Genomic DNA, 22,229 nt, shown 5'->3' on the forward strand with positions numbered 1-22,229 from the left:
AAAAAAGAAATGATGAACAGACCTTTTGGAGAAGTGGGGATTAGCACTTTATATTCATATTTTCCAGCAATTTATGTATTTAGTCTAAAAAGGTGAATGGGTGGACATGCAGCATGGCGGAATTCACTGTAGACACAGCACTAAGTGTTTTGACTTTGAGTTAAAAATGAGCTTTGATGCGGTAATTGCCACTTAGTGCAGAACGTGAGTGAGTTTTCCTGAGGTCAAGATACCACCATGTGACAGATGGGAAGGTAGCTCGAGTCCGTGGGTAAACAGGCAGAGGGCTTTGGGGGGATGTGCGTGGGTGGAGTGCGGTCAAGTGCGTGCTGGTTGAGGCCTCTGTTGGTGTGACGGGGTGACAGCCCTTTTAAGAAATCCAGATTCAGGGACCACATTTCTTTCAGCTTTACATCTTTTGTTTGTACCTGTCATGGTCAGAAGTTAGCACTCTCATATTCTACATGACAGAGAGGGATACATTTTGGACTTGGCCTTTCATAAGTTACATTTTTTTATTTTGAAATAATTAGAGATTCACATGCAGTTGTAAGAAACAGTGCAGAGAGAATCACATACCCTTTGCCCGGTTTCTTCCAGCAGTAGCATCTTATGAACTATAGTGCAAGGTCACAAGCAGGATATTGACATTGATACACCCCACCAGACTCCTCAGTTGTAGTGGTACTTATGTGTATTTAGTTCTCTGCAGTTTGGTCACGTGTAGGGTTGTGTATCCACCACCACAGTCAAGATACAGAACATTTCCCTCACTGCTAGGATCCATCATGTTGCCGTTTTATAACCACTAACCACACGCCCCTCCCCACTCCTCTTCCCTAACCTCTGGCAGCCACTATCAAGGATTGATTTGTCATGGAAGGTTCCAGCATGATTTGCATTGGCCGCTCAATTTAGAAACAAACGTCCGACAGCTGGCAGGCCTTGTAAGAGAATGCTCACTAGGGCGCCCAACATGAGCATTCTCATCACCTGGGGTTACTCTTTCTTGGGTGCAGTTTTCTTCTGAACCTGCTAATAGAGTTGCATCTTTGCAACTGCTGACCTACAGTGTCTGGTCTGATCTTATGACAGCTTGGGAGTAGGATATGTCATGACCGTAAATACCAAAAGTGTTTGCCCTGGTTCCAGAAACTGTTTTACATCCTCGCTTAGCCTTTGAGAAGCGCAGTCAAGAAGCGTGACCAGGAGCTTCTGACGGCTTGGGCTGATGCAATAATAGAAACACTAGCCTGCTGTAGCTTTGGACTTGGTTAAAGGGCAGAGGAGAGCAGAGCAGCGGTTGGCCGTGAATGAGAAGGAAGCACCAGAATGAGCCTGATTAAGTTCTGGTTTTACTGCTGTGGTTCAACATTTGGGCCCCATTTTAAGGCAGGCTGGCCCGTTGGCGAAGTGACAGTGAGGGTCACACGGGGCCCGCCACAGGAAGGGAGGTATCACCCGCCGCCAGGACGCACAGGGCCGTGCCTTGCTTGTCAAGAGCGTTGGCCTCTGAGCCTTGTTTTCTTTGGGTCTGGAGATGGCCGAGGTGGCTGTCACGAAAACACTGACAAGCTGGTTGGGAAACGTTGGGGACGTTGATGGGGGAGGGTTAGCCTATGGAAGCTCTTCGTACTGTGTATGTATCTGGGCGCCCAGAAAGAGATGCTGAGGTGTGGCTCACTCTCATTTTGCCAAGAAGACATTAATCCCAGGAGACTATAATTCCTGAAGCTAATAATTTAGTGTATGTATTATTTGCATTGCCAGAAGTGATGCTTGGCAGCCTTGTAAGCAAGCACTAAATCCTTGAGTACCTACTGCTCAAGTGCAAGGTTATACTACTCATACACAGGCCCTGCTTTCCAGGGGCTTTGGGTCTGTTGCGGCCCCTAAGACGGCAAATGGAAAGTGTAACACTGACGGTCTGTCTAAATGCTGACGGAGTGGTAGAAAGTAAGACTGATCAGAGTTGGGGCTGCTCCTTGGTGCCTAGGATGTCAGGGTAGGCTCCCTGAAGGGGGACAGACTTACCTGGATCTGGAAGTTGGATTCGCTTCGGTAGAGGCAGAGGCAGGGAAATCACAGGGAGAGGGCTGATACCTGAGCATAGGTTGGCCTGGCTGCGGCAGAGAGCTTGCGCTGACGTGGAGGGGTGGTGCTGACCCGGAAATGGAAGTCGGGGCTGGATTGAGTTTGAGAGGGATGGATTTGTAATTTTTTCTGCAGGCAGTGGGAGCTCTTGATGGTTGACACTGAAGTGACATGATCGGGTCTAAAAATTCAGATAATAAGCGATGGAGCTTTGTGGGACCAATCAGATGAAGGGAAGGTGGGTGACAGGGAGCCAGGTTATTTGATAGTTCGCCTGAGAGGTAGTGAGAGGGAGCCAGAGTGGAGCTGCTCAGAAGAGGCTTGTGAAACAAGGGGTAGCTGCGCAAGCAGCAATGCGAGAGAATGAGCGCTGGTCCTCGGGAACAGATGGGATTTGGGAGGAGGAGAGAATGATTTGTTAGCTCTGAGGTTTTAGGGTTGGGTGACTGATTGGTGGGGGGAAATGACTTGGGTAGAAATAAGCATATCCGGAGGAGGAACTGGTTTGGGGGGAAACGTGATGAATTTACGCATGTTGACACTGAGATTTGGGTGGATGTCCCATGTCAGTGCTGGACGAGGACTTGAAGGTGGAGCCTGAGGCCAGAGCGGCGGGCAGAGCTTGGCGTCTGCAGACCTGGGTTTGAGTGCTGTTGATTCTGCTGCTTCCTGGCTGGGTGACCTTCTGTAACTTACACCAGCTCTCTGAGCTTCAGCTTCGTTCTCTATAAAGAGTTCTAACGTCTCTCTAAGCTTCCTCACCTTGCCTTCCAGAATTACGTAAAATCTGTTGATGAGCTGCCAAAAGACAGAGGTGCTTATTATTAACGTTGTTGTTTGCTTAAAAGAGATAAAGTCAAGAAGATAAATAAAATCCTTACCATGAAAAAAGAGAAAGAAGGACCTAGAACTGAAGACTAAACCTTGTGCAAAGCCCTCATCTAAGGGAAAAGTGGGCTCTTGCAACATCACAGGGGCCAACGGAGGAGAGGATTTTAAGCAAAGTGTCTTAGGTCCAGATGCAGAAATGTTCTTTGCAGATGGGTCGGTCAAGATTAGGACATTGCCAAGGGGCTGGCTCTCTTCAGGGCTGCTTTTGTATATCTGCTTTTGTAGCATTTGTTCATTGTTTTGAATCAAGAAGGAAATTATTTGTACCAGAATGTTTTGTTAGTGTTTCAGACAATTGAAGCTGTCCAAATGCGGGCCGCTGCGAATAACAGAATACAGCCTTGAAAGCCATTGGAAATCATCGTTGTTAGCTATAAATAAATCTGTGTTTCCTCTTAATAAAGCTATAATTTTAAATTATTATCATATTAAATTAGGGAGCATGGCTTTTTCAGATCTCGTGTGGGCAGCTACCAGCATCTGTCAGCCCGAGATAATTTAGAATGAAATCAGTTGGTCCAAAGCTAACTTGTTGATGTCAGTTTGAGATACTGTTTGTATCAAACTATGCGGCCATATTTCAAGTAACATAATAGGAAGCATGGGTGAGCTCCAACACAGGCCTGCACATGAATAGAAATGAAAATTAAATTGTCTGGTTTTCTCTTGCTGACGGAAGAACCTCTGTTCCGATTGAATGGGAGATTAGAGGCCGCAGAGTCAAGTGCCGTAACATTTACTTTTATTATGTGCATACTGTAGTTCCCATGGCATGGTGGGATTTACTGTTACACTTCAATGCTACGGAGATTTTCTGTTCCTTTCACACTAAAGCACATAGCAACAGGCCTCCAGGTGCGAAGCAGCCTGGGAACTGAGCCATCTAGTTTCAACTAATTGACTTCAAAAAAAAGCCCTTCTCATTCCTCCTAAGTTGCTTGCCTTCTTTGTTTTGACTCTTGTTTTCCATTCTATTCAAATCTCATCATACCTTTCCCACTTCCGTCTCTTTACATGGACACCACCCCTGTTCACTTGAGGAAGCTGATTTCCCCTCTATCTTTTCAACTGACCCCACAGACCCACACTTCACATGCCAGTCAGTTTGGGGCCAAGTATTACCAGCTTTACAGTCTATGGTCTTAGGATGTGGAACTGGTTTGGAAGCTTTGAAGGCAAACTTCAGCTTGTTCTCGGATCTCTCACCGATGCCTCGGCCTGTGGTTCATTCAGACCAGGAAATGTAAAAGCACTTCCCTGCCTGTGCCCTGGGAATGCTATTAAGAGCTAATTGCTTGTGGCTGGGGTGCTGGAGAGCTTCTGAAGCTGGGCTGTGCTGATGGTTGCACGCTCTGTAAATACTAAAAATTATTAAGTTGTACCCTTAAAATGGATGAACTTTATGGTATCTAAATTATACTTCAGTAAAGCTACTGAAAAGAAAAGAGAGCTAACTGAAATTTTCTGAGCATTCACTTTGAGGCCTCACTTTATAAAACAGCTTTGTATATCTATTTAATAGCCACTGTGTTAGTGTTTCTGAGTTGTCTATAAACCAACCTTTTATAAATAGGATTATGTTTTAGGTGTGTTAAGGAAGCTCTCTAAAAGCTTGTAGTGGAATCATTTTGTAATACGAGTAAGTTCCTTCGAGGTGTTAAATAAGTGTATTGTTTTACACAGTTTTCTTAAATTGGGGCCCACCTGGGCATTGATACGTATCGTCACAGCTGTGGTGATAGAGTAATCACAAAGCGTTTGGAAGACTTAGGAGTGCTTTTCGAAGAATATTTGGGGGTAGAACAGGCCTTTATAATCTTTGATTCCTCTTTGAGGTACAATTTGTGATAGTTTCTTCTGAGTAACATAACTGTGGGTATTCCGTCCTAGTGTTAGAATCATTCCTCCAGTGCAATGAAGAGCATACGCTCTCTCTCTTCATCTCCCTCTACTGTTGTCCTGAGGTTATAGTGGTGAAATCATAGCAGTGGGAGCGAGCAAGCAAAAGGAAAGAAGGAACTAATAGTCACTGGGTGCCTACTAGACGTTTGGTATATTTTATATATTTCTCATCATCACCATCCCTGTGAGGGAGGTGTAATGTCTCTTGTTTTACAGGGAATGAAGAAAGTCAGGTAATTTGGGCAAGGTTAACCAACTGGTAAATCACAGAGTTGGATTTGAACCTAGTTCCCCCTGACCCGTGGAGCCCAAATTTTCCAGTATATGAGGTTGGTCTATATCAGTGGTTCTCAACCAGTCTCCCCAGGGGACATTTGGCAATGCCTGGAGACATTTTTGATTGTCCCAAATTGGGGGTGGAGGTGGGAGTGGGGATGCTACTGACATCTAGTGGGTGGAGACCAGAAATGCTGTTAAACATTTTACAGTACACAGGGCAGCCCCTGCAGCAAAGACTGATCCGATGCCACTGTCAATAGCACCGAAGTTGAGAAAGCCCAGTCAGTGCCAAGAATCCAGTGGTGAGTTAGGAACAGCTGGGATAGGGACAGTGTCCCCTCAGTTGAGTGCAGCCTTATGGTCCTGGGATGGCCCATCTAATTTCCTGAGAATCTCTATAAAACGGAGTGTGAAAATGGTTTCAGAGCTCTTGGAAACTTGTGAGTTTATATACAAAAAAGTAAATATATTTAAGTTATTCACCTAAGCACGGACCAAGGAAGTTGCCACGACCTTTGAGAGAACGCTCATCCTCTTTCTCCTTGCCCTAGAAAAAAATGATATAATTTGCATCTGATTTTCATACAGAAAGGGTGTTATGTTTGGGATTAGATACTCTGCCAAGATTTAATACCCAGTGTTTAAGTGGATGTTAAATGAAAGGACAACAACAAACATGAAATTTAATCAGTGCTAAATTAGAAATCTGTGTGGTAAAGCTTAAGCCTGTATATAGTATAAAGCAATTTAATAGTGACCAGTAACACAAAATTTTTGTCAATATGACACCAAACCTCTATAAACAAGTGATTAACATTTTAACTTATTTGAAATTTCTGCCTTATGCCATAAGAAACCATTTCTTGGGATTTCTTGGACAGATTTCGGGGAAGAGTTAGATCCCAGGCTTTGGGCTGTTGGTTTTTCTGTCCCCATTTTTATATTTTAACTTTCCCCTTTTGGAACTAGAGAGCCAGTTATTGGGCCTTGTAGCATTTCAGGTCATTGAGCAATTTCTCGGGTTTAATAGGACAACATATACTGTGTCCTGCCTGTCTTAAAGAACACCATGGGTGACATTTGGAGTGTTCCAGAAGGGCTGCTGGCTGAGCATGTGTGTGAACAAGCCGCACCTCTCGGCTCTCTTGGGGTTAGTTGCTCTGACGTGAGAGCTTTCATTTGAGAGCCACAGCTCACTGTTACAGACAGTGTCCCTTTACCAGTGACCTTCAGACATGGTCTTTGGGATCAGGAAGGTGGCTGGCATTACCCGTGCAGAGGAGAGGAAGATGTGGTCCCTGCTATGTCACCATCGACTCTGCACATGAGGCTGTGGGGTGTGCATGTGTGGGGCTCTGGCTCCTATTCAGGGACACCAGTCATGACCAAACTTCAGTTTGTATCAGGATGATTTGAGAAGCACTATGCATTTCTCAAGCGTGGTGATAGAAGGCAAAAGAGATTGTGCTTAGGGTCAAACGCTTTATACCAAGGAAGTGAAACAGGTTGAGCTTGTGATTGCTGGGTCTTGAACCTAGTCAGTCCCTCTGACCGGTTTTGGTTTCCTCCCCGCCCTTCAGGACTTAGCCTTGGCTCAGAAGAGGTTCTCCGCCTGGGCCTCCCCGTCCAGTGCCCCTTCCCCTGGTTCCCGACCTCTCGCCTAAGATTCTAGGTTTGTGCTGAGTAAATGAGGCCAATCTGGCCACCGGCATTGGTTTCCAAATCACCTCACCGTCTTAGAGAAGATGGGTTGATGGCAAGCCCTTGTCCTTCTCAGCACTTCCGAGAGTCTGCTGTGTCAGGGTTCCACTGACACATCTACACAGTTAGAAACATCGGTCCAGACCAAAACTGAGGTGCTCACCTCTGCCTGCTTGGCCCCCGGCAGGGCAATCCTGGCCTTCGGCAGTCTGTCGCATGGATTAGGTTCATGCTTACTTTTCATGGGTTCCACAAACTACTTTTACCCCATCCCATCCGATAAGCACAAAAACAATAAACATTCACAGTGCCAGTGAGAAAAGTTTCATGCCAACTGTACAAACACAGGTGGAGGTTAAGCAGATCCAAGTGGGGGTGACGATCGCAAGTGTTGCATAACCTCCTGGAAGTGATGTATCTGGGGGTGTGAATTATTCTAAAACACAGAGAGCGAACAGTGTCATCCTGCCCAAGCCACCCACAGCCATCAGCCTGCCCTGAGCAAGAGTGAGTGACTGGTGAGATTGGGGGGGGGGCATTTGGGTGTGCAGCAAGCATCCTTCAGATGGCTCTTGGCTTGGAGAGGGTCGCAGTGCCCACTAGCTGTGTGGACTTGTGGCCAGCCCCAGAAGCTCACCTGTGTGCAGGGGTGGTGTGCCCTCCTCTGGTACTTCGGTCGCCTCCCTCTCTGTGGTCAGGGCCGTGGCATTCTTCGTTCAGCCCAGCTGCTTAAACACCTCTGCTTTTGCTACACTCTGAGACCATTTTCAGCTTTAAGGATACAAATGCAGAGGGACACCTAGTGGATTCAAAGTAGTCTATACACAGCAAAGAGGCGTACGTAGTATCCCGTGTTACATCCGCAGTGGGCCCCGCTGAGGCCTCTGAGGTGGGAATGAATGTGGAAGCAAGAAGGGAACAGGTGACAGTCAGCTCTCAGGTTGCACGTGGCATTTACTTGGCCTGCGATGCCCCCTCCACCCACTGGCTGTGGATTCAGGGATTGGCAGAGCCCTGTTATGGCTTCTCTTTGACTTGTAAATATCCAGAGGGATACACAACCTGCCAGAAAACGATGCTCAAGTACCCCTTTGTCATACTAAAAGCGTTGTAGACAAACTCCCCTTTATTAAGGAGGAAAGTTGAGTTATCAGACTCCTTGTAGCCATGGACTCTCGCTAGGGCATGGTCTGGGAACCTCAGCCCACGCTGCTTCCCACTGCCTTTGGTTCATTAAAAGAGAAAAGTGCTGAGCACTTGCAGAGTGAGGTTGGGGGCCCCATTAGAAGGGAACTGGATCTGGTGGTGACAAGCTAAGATGAGGTGTCAGTGAACAGGGAGGCCTGATTTCAAGCCAGAGAATCTTTCTTTAGCTTCCCGATGCCCTGTGGTAGCACTCTCCGCCTCCCCAGGCGGGAGTCCTTTCTCCCGGGGTGGTGCCTGATCTTTGGAATTTCCCAGGCTCACTTACCCCCAATCCCCCCCCCCAAAAAGCCTAATTTGAGGGCCTGCTGGTTTTTATTTTACTAACGAAGCACATTTTAAAAAACAAATGCCATCGCCTGGTAGAAAGGATATAATCTCCAATTTAAAAATTGAACACATTTGACTTACTGAGAGACTCTCAATGTTGACCTTCTTTTTCTTGGCACTTTATGTATGCATTGGGGATAACTTTGTCGTGAATGCATACTAGTGCTTCGGGTGGCTTCAGATTTGAATTTGTAGCTCCGCAGTCCAGGTTGAGTGAGTCTCAGCTCCTTTTTCCTCTTCTTTATGACAGGGTTAGTTACTAATGCCCACCTACCTCAGAGGATTGTTGTAAAATATAGACATGGTGTGACGTGGCTGAGACAAAACAGGCACTTTCTGAGTTGCAGTTGGTATAGCTGCAGTTCAGATAGAGAGAAGAACCAAGTATCAACCTACATTCTTGCCGTGACTACTGTTCTTGGAAAATAGGAAAGTTCTTGCACACATAACATAAATCAGCTGAGATTTTGACAGCTGTATCGGATATCGTTTCATATGATTTGCTCAGTTGGCTTTTTATATTAAAGAGCTGCTCCCCACCCCCCAATTACAAAGGGAAAAGGTGCTCACTTTCAAAAAATGAAAGAACTCAGGACATTAGACAGTGAAAGTCCCCAGGTATCCCAGCCTCTCCCTGAGGTAATCACTGTTAATTTGTCGTACACACCTTTAGAAGTCTTTCTGTGACTGGATGGATGGATGGATGGATGGTTGGATGTTTTTAAAATGTGATCATGTTAATACAATACAGTTCTAGTCCACACTTGTTCTTTTGTACTAAATAATGTATGTTTGACATCTTTCCATATAAGTCACGTAGGTCAACCTTATACTTTTAAAGGCTACATGATATTCCATTGCATGACTCTACTGTAACCAATTCACTAGGAGCAATGCTGCAAAGACCACCCTAGGACAGTGATCTGCAAATAGGATGACATGCACCTTGGGGGACCATGGAGACTTCTCAGGCCACGACAGTGCCTCATCTTCTTATGTGCTCTTTCTTCAAACTCATCTCCTGAGAGCCCCGGTGCCATGCTGCTTTTCCCTTCTCACTCCCCTTTCCCACCTCACATGGCACAGCCAATCTCTTGCCCGCTCCAGGGGTATAAAAACCCCTGGTGCAAACTCAGAGACAATTCTGAGATTGGTGTTAGACTTGAGAAACTGAAAGACTCTGTTGACTGGACAAAAACTCCTTTTACAAGTCGTTGGTTTCTAATTATTTGCTTCCATCAAAACTGAAGGAGGCACCCACTGAGTTGTCCATCGATAGATAGTTAAAAATAGTTCTTGATGATGCTAGACCACTGTCTGATTTTTGGTATGTAACTTGGAAGGACTTCACGGAATTAAGTGACATTGTGATAAGAAAATTCTTTCCATTCCTATCTACTTATTTTTGTGTTAACAAAGTTTCTTGGCACTTACATCTATAAAATGAAAAATAGGAATAGAATCGATACCAAACCGTGTCATTCTGGTGATAAGAGTCATACAGATACAAATGAAGTGATTGTGGGAGAAGCCCAATAAAATTCTACTTTGTTATGCTATTAAATTCCTTATCAAAATGAGTAGTATGTGTATACATATGTTTTGATCATTTTCATAGTAATAATAATTGTAAGGATAACTCAATCCAGAAAAAAGTAATTTTTACACCTAGAGCCTTACGATTTCAGGAAATGAAAAAGTTATAATTCTCAATTTATATACATGTTCTTATAGCAGAAAAAGATGAAAAAATTAACAATGGACAAAGTTAACAAAAGCATAAAACATTGCGTTAGAATAAAATTCAGTGGTGGAAGTATGATGGAAATATGAATTCAGAGAGGGAAAGGAATGATTCAGAATTTCCAACTGTTAGAGAAAAGCTTATTAATGATTTTTTAAAAGTGGATGGTGGCGGCCATTAAATTGCTGTGGTATTCAAATTTACATTGACTATACTCAAGACAGCAATAGCTATATTTTAAAATATCAATATTTAGAATATAGCAGAAATTATATCCTTTGTGACTAAAACTTGTGTAAAATTTTAGATGTCAACTTAACCTGTTGGGGGGAGTACATAGTTTTTTAAATTTATTTTAGGAGGTACGCTGGTAAACAGTTCGAACACCACTGGCCTCATAAATATGTCATTCTATGCGTACACAAACATTGCCGTGGGTTAAACGGCATTAAAAAAAGGCTGTGCCCATTTACATTCCTGTGAATGACAGCGTAAGTCTGATTTCTAATAAATACATTATTTATTTACTAAATCATTTTCAATAGCAAATTTGGGCCTGTGGTGAGCAATGTTTATGAAAGGATGCTCAACATCACTAATCATTAGAGAAATGCAAATCAAAACTACAATGAGGTATCACCTCACACCAGTCAGAATGGCCAACATCAAAAAATCTACGAGCAGTGAATGCTGGACAGGGTGTGGAGAAAAGGGAGCCCTCTTGCACTGTTGGTGGGAACGTAAACTGATACAGCCACTATGGAGAACAGTAGGGAGGTTCCTCAAAAAACTAAAAATAGAACTACCACATGACCCAGCAATCCCACTACTGGGCATATACCCTGAGAAAACCATAATTCAAAAAGTCGTGGACCACAATGTTCATTGCAGCTCTATTTACAATAGCCAGGACATGGAAGCAACCTAAGTGTCCATCGACAGACAAATGGATAAAGAAGATGTGGCACATATATACAATGGAATATTACTCAGCCATAGAAAGAAATGAAATTGAGTTAATTGTAGTGAGGTGGGTGGACCTAGAGTCTGTCATACAGAGTGAAGTTAAGTCAGAAAGAGAAAAATACCATACGCTAACACATATATATGGAATCTAAAAAAAAAAAAGGTTCTGAAGAACCTTTATACTCCAATAAAGATGTTGTCAAAAAAATTAGTAGCCAATATCAGAAGAAAAAAAAAGAATGCAAAAGTGAAATGTTACTTTTCCCCCCTTAACACTGTTTGCTATAGATGCACGTGAAACTTCACTTCTCAGCGCTAGACTTCAGTAAGGTGCGCCCCAACCCCTTCCCAGACCCCTTCCGCTGATCTAAATTAGGTCACCATGCTATCATTGCTAATTTCATCTTTTACCTGTCTCTCATAGTAGCTAGCAGAATTTGTAATTATGTCTGTAAAATTTGGTCCCTCTCAGGGGGCTCTGAGCTCCGTGAGGCGGGGACCATGGCTGTTTTGTTCACCCCCGCATCCCCCTCCGTGCCTAGCCCAGAGCCTGGCTCATAGGACGCACTTAGGAAATATGGACTGAATGAAGCAACTGCGCATATGTGAGAAGAAATAGTGTGATGTAGGATCACGTTAGAGATCTTCATTGCCACTAGCCCCATGTGGCTATTTAAATTTAATTTAATTGAAATCATCACACTTAGCTGTATTCCGTGTGCTCAGTAGCCACATGGGGCCAGTGGTACCATATTGGATAATACAGATATAGCCGGTTCCATCATCACAGCAAGTTTTTTTTTTAACATCTTTATTGGAGTATAATTGCTTTACAAGGTTGTATTAGTTTTCACTGTATAACAAAGTGAATCAGCTATGCATACACATATATCCCCATATCTCCTCCCTTTTGCGTCTCCCTCCCACCCTCCCTATCCCACCCCTCTAGGCGGTCACAAAGCACCGAGCTGATCTCCCTGTGCTATGCGGCTGCTTCCCACTAGCTACTGGTTTTACATTTGGTAGTGTATATATGTCCATGCCACTCTCTCACTTCATCCCAACTTACCCTTCCCTCTCCCTGTGTCCTCAAGTCCATTCTCTACATCTGCGTCTTTATTCCTGTCCTGCCCCTAGTTTCTTCAGAACCTTTTTTTTTTTTTTTAGATTCCATATATATGTGTTAGCGTATGGTATTTTTCTCTTTCTGACTTACTTCACTCTGTATGACAGACTCTAGGTCCATCCACCTCATTACAAATAACTCAATTCCATCTCTTTTTATGGCTGAGTGATATTCCATTGTATATATGTGCCACATCTTCTTTATCCATTCATCTGTTGATGGACACTTAGGTTGTTTCCATGTCCTGGCTATTGTAAATAGTGCTGCAGTGAACACTGTGGTACTTGACTCTTTTTGAATTATGGTTTTCTCAGGGTATATGCCCAGTAGTGGGATTGCTGGGTCATATGGTAGTTCTATTTTTAGTTTTTTAAGGAACCTCCCTACTGGTCTCCATAGTGGCTGTATCAGTTTACATTCCCAGCAACAGTGCAAGAGGGCTCCCTTTTCTCCACACCCTCTCCAGCATTTATTGTTTGTAGATTTTTTGATGATGGCCATTCTGACTGGTGTGAGGTGATACCTCATTGTAGTTTTGATTTGCATTTCTCTAATGATTAGTGATGTTGAGCATCCTTTCATGTGTTTGTTGGCAATCTGTATATCTTCTTTGGAGTAATGTCTGTTTAGGTCTTCTGCCCATTTTTGGATTGGGTTGTTTGTTTTTTTTTGATATTGAGCTGCATGAGTTGCTTGTAAATTTTGGAGATTAATCCTTTGTCAGTTGCTTCATTTGCAAATATTTTCTCCCATTCTGAGGGTTGTCTTTTCGTCTTGTTTATGGCTTCCTTTGCTATGCAAAAGCTTTGAAGTTTCATTAGGTCCCATTTGTTTATTTATTTTTTCATTTCCATTTCTCTAGGAATTGGGTCAAAAAGGATCTTTCACAGCAAGTTTTAATGGATAGTGCTGATATAAAGTGATGGTACTTTTATTCTCAGAACTTTCACTATGCCTGGCACACAGTAGATATTTAATAAATGTTTGATTAAGTGAATGAGTAAATAAACTCCATCTCCCTCTCTTATTCTTGAGCTACAAGTTTCCATGTAAAAATTGCTTTGTACTGAATCGCCAAACATTCCTCCTTTACTTGCCTAACACCTTGCATTTCTTGCCAGAGATTTCTTTAAGGAAGCCAGCCCCCTTTTTGGTCCTTTTAAAAACACATTTTAGTAAAATAGAACAAAGGCAGCTTGTTATCAGAACATAGAGTGGTTTCTTCACACACACACACACACACACACACACACACACACACACACTCTCTCTCTCTCTCTCTCTCTCTCTCTCTCCCTCTCTCTCTCTCTCTCTCTCTCTCTCTCTCTCTCTCTCTCTCTCTCTCTCCATTTCCTGGCATCTTTTCTTGTTCTTGATGTAGAAACAGTTCTCAGAATTCACTATCAGTTGGCTAAGAAGGAAGGTCAAATGTTCCTGCTGTCTGTCCAGTGCTCTGTAGTGGAAGGAATTCCACCAGCGTGAATCTGAGTGTGGGCCCTGCCACTTTCTGATTGTGACCTTGTTCACGTTGTCTAACCTCTGAGCTTCCATCTCTCCCTCTATGGCATAGAGCGGCCTGCGCGGCCTGGGTTTTTGTGAGGATTGAATGAGCACGCACGTGTGAAGGGTGGAGGAGTTGGGTGGCTGAACGGTAGCCCAAACTTGTTTACTCCCAGCAGCTTGTGTCTTGAAAACTTCACACCTGGTTGATAAATGAAACCACAGCAGCAAATCTGCTGTATCCATACACATTTTGGAGGGCTTATTTTCCTGCAGAATCTAATCATTGCTCGAATGAGAACTTTTCAGTTGGTGACTCAGCTAACACAGGTGTTCACTGACCCCTAATAATGGGCCCGTCTTTGTAGTCTGCACAGATTTTCCACACTAGTCAAAGGATTTACATGCAGGGTGAGATTTTCTCCTTTCCAGACTACCTTGAGATGCTTCTTCATTGTAGAGGAAGTACGTGTGGCCCTGTGGGTTTAGGGTTTTCTCATCTTAAATCTTAAAAGAAAAATTTTGTTCACGGGTTATTTTTTTTTAAGAGTTAGACTTGCTCTTAAATCTCTGCTCCCAAATCCCACAACTGCATCAATGGTGTCTGAAAACAAAATTCTACCTGCGTGATTTGAAAGGGTTTTCACATAATCTCTCATTTACAAAAGAATAACCCTGCAAAGCTGATAGCTCAGATAACTCTCTCCTTTTTTTCTGGTGGGAAAACTGAAGCCCAGAAAGGTTGTTTGTTCATTTATTCAATAATCATTTCTTGAACACTCACTGCAAGCCAGGTATGATGCTAGGCCTGGGAAAAACAGAGATAAGAACCGCGGCTTCTTCCCTGGCGGGTAAGGGAGACAGATAGGTCGGCAAGGACTGTTAGTTCAGGGTGCTAAATGCAGAGATTGGTGTGAGTGTCTAGGGAGTGCTCAGGTCAGTTTTAGGGTGCAGTCTGCATTCTTGGAAGAGGTCTTAGTTGCCAAGCCAAGCCTTGATGTCTCCAGGGGAAGGGAGGAAAGGAGGGGGAGGGGAGAAGAGGAAGTCACCCAAGGGGCAGAGGTGTGTTGGCCATGCTAAGGCACTGGGATTTCGTTGGCACCCAGGAAGGACTTGAAGCAGTGAAGGGACGTACTCAGATCTGCACTTTACACATCTCTCTCTGGTGGTTGCCAGCCTGTGGAGTGGTACAGGACTTGGACTGAGAAATCCATTACAGCGGTTCCAAGCACAAAGTTCCAGCAGACTTAAGGATCCTTGACAGAGACATGCAGGAGATGAGGTGGTTTCCAGAGATATTGGGAGGGAGCGACAATGCCAGGCTTCAAATGTAGGAAACTTCCATTCTAGGACTCGTTCTCAAGCCCAGGGCAGCAAGCTACAATAAATAAACAGAGCCATTTAGGAGCTCACAAGCAGTTCCTTTGGTGACAGCTGGCCCGTCTCAGACTTTTGACTGTTTCTCGTCCGGGTTTTCAGTGGATGTGTTTTAGGTCACCTGTGGTCACTGGTACCATCCCTCCCATTGATGGAAAATGGGCCCACATTTTCTAATTGAACTAAATAGGCTGTGACTTAAATTCATGGAAAATGGGCAACTGTGTGCCATGAAGAGTCAAAGGCCTTTCCAAGCCGACTCTGTGTCCAACATGAATTATCCCTGTATGTCTGCAGAGGGTTCATCTTCCAAGTGTCAGAAGAGCCAAGGGCTTCTCATCCGTATGAAACTAACTTTTAAAAAATACCCGGCATTTGCCAGTTCAGAGTTTTGGATTGGCTTATGGGCATTAAAACCATTTTTTATTAAGGGGAAAAATTCCTAGCCAGGCGAGAAAGCTCATATCAAGTTTCAGCCTGATTCATTTCAAAACTACCATGAAAATTGGGACATTTTCTTTGCACCACAACGGGTTAGTCATGGAAATTCTGTTAATCTCAGCTACTGCGACCACAGTCATGAGAGCATGCTCTGTGCCATTGAAAATTTGCGTTACAGTGCTGAAGAGTTTCCCCCTTCGCTGTCAGAAAGCAGAAGTGAGTCGAAGTTCAAGGTCTGAGGTTCCCGTTTCATCAAGTGACCTCATCCTTGGTGCGTCTTTTTCTTTCTGGCACTTTGGTTTTGTTTGTTGTTTCCCAAAAGTGTTTTTTATGAGCTCAAATGTAGAAAGTTCAGTGTAGCTGAGTCTGCATGAGGAGGTTAAGAGTGCGGCTCCCCTGCAGGACTTGGCCCTCTTCTTACTCTTTTATTTATTTACTTACATACTTATTCATTCATTCATTCATTCATTCATGGCTGTGTTGGGTCTTCGTTGCTGCGCGCGGGCTTTCTCTAGTTGCAGCGAGCCGGGGGGCCACTCCTCGCTGCCTTGCGCAGGCCTCCCACTGCAGTGGCCTCTCGCGCCACAGAGCACGGGCTCTAGGCGTGAGGGCTTCAGTAGTTGTGATACGCGGGCTCAGTAGTTGTGGCTCACGGGCTCTAGAGCGCAGGCTCAGCAGCCGCAGCGCACGGGCACGTGGGATCCTCCCGGGCCAAGGCTCGAACCCGTGTCCCCTGCACTGGCAGGCGGATTCCCAGCCACCGCGCCACCAGGGAAGTCCCTCTCCTCTTACTCTTGAGTGACAGAGACGAGGCAGTCCTCTGGGCCATCTGTTGTGGAGACTCCGGCTGAGTGTGCTCGCTGAGTGCGGCCAGGCTTCAGCATGTGCAGGACTTTTTAGTGCAGACCTCAGCCAGTGAAACGAACTGGGCCGGCCAGGCTTCCTCTGCAGCCCTGGCATAGAAGGCTGCCTTCCACCCCGAAGCTGCTGCCTCACTGCCCGCTAGCAGCCACCTCTGTAAACTGCACGCCTGCAATCAGAGTTCTTTCTTCAGTTGGTCCATTCGTGGGTGTGTTCATTTGTTCCTACATTCACAGAATGTCAAGCATGTTTGCCCCAGGAAGGCGCTAGGCTATGAGAGCGCAGAGATGGGTCCCTGCCCTCCTGGGGCTCACAGTCTAAGTGCGTCACACAGACACCAGGCCACCTCTGAGTCATTTCGAAAGTGTGATTTAGGAGAGACCCCTCTCTCACACGTTGTCAAACCCTCAGCTCCCCCTGGGACTTCACTATTTCAGGGGGCCCAGGAGGGTGGGGAGGGAGCCCAGATGGAGTCCAGCAGAAGTCTCCTGGCTGTGACCTTGTCTCTCGCTGCACACCAGGGGATGTGCTGAGTTCATCTTAAGGGGGGGCCTGCGGCCATCCCAGCCGCTCCCCTCCCCCACCCCGCTCTGCATGCTCGGCCCCCTCGAGTGCCTCCTTCTCTCTCCAGCCGCTGTGTTTCTGACTCGTCACCAGTGGTCACCCAAGCCTTTGGTTGCCACTTGATCGCCTCTGTTGCTCACACACCAGGTCGGCAGGGGACTCACCCTGTGAGGAGCCTTGCTGCCGATGCCTCACCGGGCCGGCCCTGGGACATCTGCCGCTCACCTGATGGCCCTCGGCCCCAGCGCCCTCTCCTCTCCTCCGCGTGATCAAGTCCTGGCTTGTCCCTCCCCACCCCCAGCCTCTTCTGGAGCAGCGCTCCTGCATGTGGCTGCTACTAACAAACTAATAAACCTGGGGAGACGGAGAGCCTGCCCTGCCCTAGACGGCGCCCCAGACTAATCCAGTCAGTCCCAGGGTGGGGTCCAGGCAGGAGCCTTTTTTTTTTTAATTGTCCAGATGGCTCCACTCTGCAGCCAAGGTGGAGAACCGGAGCCAGCAGGCTTTTAATTGTTCTTTCATCACTTCAGCCTGCTCCGGTTTTGCCTCCTGAGCTGGCTTCTGTTTCCAGGATGGAGCCATGACCTAGGTGGTCGGTCGCAGCGCCCAGCCAAGGCCCTCAGCACTGGCACACCCCCTCCCCAGCCCCGTGTGCTTCGTGTCCTCCACCCCCCTCACACCCACCTCCCCACCAGCAGACCTCCCTGCCCTGGGTCTTATTCCCTACTTCCAGGGCCCCGCTGGGGAACCCGCTAAACTCACGGATGCAGAGTGCATGCAAGGATATTTGTGCAGCCCTTTTCCTTAATTAAAATAAAAAAAGAACAACAGAGAGAGGGGGAATGATTTGAAAACACTTACCCAACGATAGGGGATTGATTCACTAAATCATGAATTGCAATGCAATAGAAGATTCTACAACAATCAAAATACTGATGAAGGATTTGTAGCCTCATGGCATATAATGTTTAGTGAAATAAGCAGAATGAAATACTACATAGCATGTGAACGAGGCTATCTATTTATAGAAAAAAGCCTGAAGGGAAATATACCAAAACAGTAATAGTACTCGCCTGGGGGTGGCAAGATTATAGTTGACTTTGTTTTGTTGTTACCATTTTATGGCTTTTAAAAAGTATGCATTGTGCACGTATTACTTTTGTAATCAGAGAAAAGTCGATTTAAAAAAATTAATTGGGGGGACATTAATGTCAGATAATGGCTTTTGGCATCAATCCAAGTGTGTAATTGGTAATTTCAATTTCAAACAATGTGGAATTGGTGGAGGCTAGTCCTGGGGTGGGGTCTCAAGGGGAATCTTTTAGGAAAATAAGATTCTCTTAAAGGGAAGGCTCCTGAGAGGGTCAGGCCAGTGAACGGGCTCTAGAGAGGCCTGCCCCGAGCCTCTCTGAACTGGCTGGCCAGACGGGGCCCTTTTCAGGAGCCTCGCTCTGGCGTTGGGTGCTGACTGGCTCCTTGGCCTCAGAGCACCACTGATACTTCTCTTGTGCTGTCTCTTCAGAGAGTTAACCTTTGGTTACAGTTGCTTTGCCCTGATACAATGAGTTCATGTTGAGTAATTATTCATTCACCAGGTGCGGAAATAAAGTCATGTAATATAATCCCAGGTGTAATGTAATGGTTTGTCCTGACCAGTGACTTGTGCTTGGTTTTGCATATTTCCACTAAAGGAAGTAGTTTGCAGACAACACCTGAGTGTTCATTAATTGAATAAAGCTGTCACACGGCCAGACCGTCTATGGTAACGCTCAACAAAAGAGCTCTCCCCAAAATAAGGAGGGAAGAAGAACATCATTTTTATCTTTTCTGTCCTGAGCCAGCATGTTTGCAATTATGGCAGTTTAAGATGTTTTCAGTTGCAAATAAAGAATATCTGACTAAAATTAGCTGAAATAACAGGGGGCTATTCATTTCACACGGTGAGAAACCTGGTCACTTGGTCATTCAGGGTGGGTGAGTGGCTCATTGGGGCGGTCAGTCACCCAAGCTCTTTCCATTTGTTTTGCTCGGCTGTCCTCAAGATCTCCAAGAGCATCCATCTCATGTGTTAGGCATTCGCACAATGGCAGGAAAAAGGCTGAAAACTACTGCCGCAAGAAGTAACAGGAAGAGACTAGAAACAGGCCAGATACACAGGTGGCGGCTAGTGGTGGAGCTGGGAGTTGAACCCAGACAACCTAGCTCAGGATTCATGCCTGTCTTAGTCTGCCAGTTCTGTCATAAGAGAACTCAAACAGCAGACATGTATTTCCTACAGTCCTGGAGGCTGTGAAGGCCAAGTTCAAGGCACCAGCAGATGCTGTGTCTGTTGAGGGCCCTCTTCCGGGTTCACAGGCACTGTCTTCTTACTGTGTCCTCAATGGTGGAGGAGGTGAGGGGGCACTAGTCTCTTTCTCCTCTTATAAGGACACTAAACCTATCCACAGCTCCAGGCATCCTATTCTTACACAACAGCTTCCCAAGCAGGAGGGAAGAGGAAGCAGCAACGCAAATGACCTTCGCCTCACTTGCCTCTCTCTAGACAGAGAGGAAATCTCTTTCCCAGTGGCTCTCAGTAGACTTCCTTTTATTTCTCAGTGATCCAAATTGGGCTACATGGCTACCTCTAAACCAGTCACAGGCAAAGAGGAACAGGATTGCCATCATTGGCTTAGACCAGACGTGCCTCTGCTGGGCACATTGTCCTGAAAGAAAACCGGGGCTCTGTTAGGAGGGAGAATGGGAATGGTTTGGGAAGGCAGCGCCTGGCATGGCGAATGAAGCAGTCTCCCTGTCAGGAAGAGATGGCGTGTCCCCATTCACCAGCAGTAATGAGTCTCAGGGTCTGCGCCTATCTGCCAGCCATCCCTCTGTGCATGATACACAGATCTACACTTGGTTTGTAAATCCCCAGGACTCTGTAGGACCAGGTGACTCCCTTGGCCTGATCGTTCATTGAAGGAGGTGGCCAAGTGAAGACAAAGGCCTTCCTCCTGGACACATGCCAGGTGCAGTGATGATCTGGCTGAAAGAGGCTCCGTTCATCTGTCAGTCACAGAGGTGGGAGCTCTCTGAGGCAGGCCCGTTTCTGCCATGCGCACTGGGGTAGCCTTAGCATCTAGCTCTGTGTGCGGCACAGAGTAGTTGCTCAGTCATAATGGAGTGAGTGAGTGAGTGAGCAGACTGATGACTGAAGAAGATATTGTCTCCATTGAGCAATGCTTCTGGAAACAGAATGGTCCGGGGCTCTGTGAGTCATCTGGAGAAACAGAAGCTTGCTCTCCATCTCCAGGGGGTTAAGAATCTAATGGTAGGGTGATGGTCAGAGTATTGCGGTACAGCCAGAGAAGGAGGCTGCCCTCTCTTGTCTTCTGGAACCAACGACCAGCATTCACTTGCGCAAGGATATTGTACCTTGAGATAACTGCTTATAGTATTGTGACTGCAAGAATGTTTTATCTGCCAAAATGGACTTGGATTTGTGGAAGAAAGAGGATTCCTCCTTTACTCATCTTTCTGTAGCTTTTAAAGATTTATGAATATAGCTGTTGAAGGGGGAAAGAAGAATCACGTTTCTCTTTCCTCCATAATAGCTTGTTAGACCGAGGAGGAGGTGATTTCTTTCATTCAGTTTGAATCACGTTGATGGGATAACCAAAGGATGTAAACAGCCTTCATAAATGATGAAGCGTAATCCAGACCTAAAGGATGATTATTAAGGAAAAGAGGTGCTTATGGCATAAGAACCTTCCCTTACTCCTGTTGATGCTCTTTAAAAAATCTGTTTTACTTTTGTTTTAGACCTAGAAGGGTTTGATTCCGTGGTGTCATCTACTGAGAAACTCAGTCACCCAACCACAAGCAGACCGAAAGCCACGGGGAGGAGGCCTCCGTCCCAGTCCCTGACGTCCGTAAGTGCCTCCTCGCTTGCCGACAGCTGGAAGGCAGGAAAGATCAGGGACTCTAGCTACGAACTGTTCTGCAAGCAGCTGATTCGAGGACACGCTGGGAGAGGGCGGTCATGAGATGCGCTGCTGACCAGAAGTGATTTGAGAGTCTTCTGGAATCAAGCAGTGATTCTTTCTTTTTGTTCTCTGTGTATCTGCCAGCGAGGTGCGGAACCCCTAGTCCCACTTTCCTTCTCTCTCCTTCCAGACGGATTCTTGTTTGAACCCAAAATGAAATTGGTAAGAACAAAATGGCATGTTTTCTGGTGGGAAAGGAGAGCAAGGCTGGTTTGGTCTGTGAACAAAAGAGAACTTTACTTAAAAAAAAAAAAAAAAGCAAAAGAAAGGGATCTGCCGCTCTACAGCACTTGGCAGTGGCCCAGCCTTTTTCTCCCAAAGCCCCGTCCTTGGCATTCCTCCACGGAACCCCGCACAGACCTTTAGGAGATGGGTTTTAAACATACGAGGCACCTGGTCGTGCAGGAGACAACAGTCAGAACGCTCCGGATAACCCATGGAAGTTTTTGTTTGGGTCATTTTGAACAACTTTGTTTCTTATTAGAAAACCTGTAACACATTTATTGTACCACATTTGAAGCAAGAAATGCATAAAAAAGCAAGTAATAGAAGTAAGTAATCCTGCTCCCCCAAGCTAAGAACTGTTAACCTCTTGCTGTATATCTTTTATTTCTTCAAAAATGGGATCACACAGAACACGTGGCTTTAGAAGTTGCATTTCCCCCTTACACTGTACACCTTTCCCCTGTCATTACACATCCTTCCGTCACGTCACAGTGAATGGCTGCCTGGAGTTCTAGCCTGGGAATATATGAGCGTTTATCTAGCCAGTGCGCCGTCACTGGACATCTATGTTGTTTCCATTCATCATAAACACTGAAGTGAATGTCACTGTAGAAAAATCTTGGTGCTTCTGCAAGCAGTGTATGTGTGTGTGTATATCTCTGTCTGTCTATTTATCTCTATATATCAGATTGCCTTGTCCTTGCTGGGAATGCAGGACTAAGGCCTTTGGACCTTCACCCAGATGCCAGGGAATTAACCTTTTTCAGGTTTCCCAGGACACTTTTTACTAACTCTACCTAAGGGATCATCATTTAGAAGAAAAAGAATGCCACTTCCTTTGAACGTCTTCTCTCATATCCACTGGGTCTGGAAGTGTGGTTTGAGTCATCCTATTTTTCCTCTTTGTAGGAAACATATCTGTGTATTACCATCTTTGGGGGAGAAAGACTTGAAACAGTGGCTTACTTTTTCACTCTTATATAGAGTACTGTGTCAATAC

General features: G+C 45.5%; 1 protein-coding gene across 10 annotated transcripts in view; it reads left to right on the forward strand.

Moving 5' to 3' along the window:
* Positions 1-22,229, forward strand: part of SH3KBP1 (SH3 domain containing kinase binding protein 1) — a 344,807-nt gene that overhangs the window by 310,562 nt on the left and 12,016 nt on the right. For all 10 annotated transcript variants that reach the window (XM_060002844.1, XM_060002847.1, XM_060002846.1 and 7 more), the window contains one exon: positions 20,781-20,890. In XM_060002844.1, coding sequence (XP_059858827.1) covers positions 20,781-20,890 — 110 coding nt within the window. The remainder of the gene's footprint in view (positions 1-20,780; positions 20,891-22,229) is intronic.

Source organism: Delphinus delphis, chromosome X, assembly GCF_949987515.2.
Source record: "Delphinus delphis chromosome X, mDelDel1.2, whole genome shotgun sequence".
Classification (NCBI taxonomy): Eukaryota; Metazoa; Chordata; class Mammalia; order Artiodactyla; family Delphinidae; genus Delphinus; species Delphinus delphis.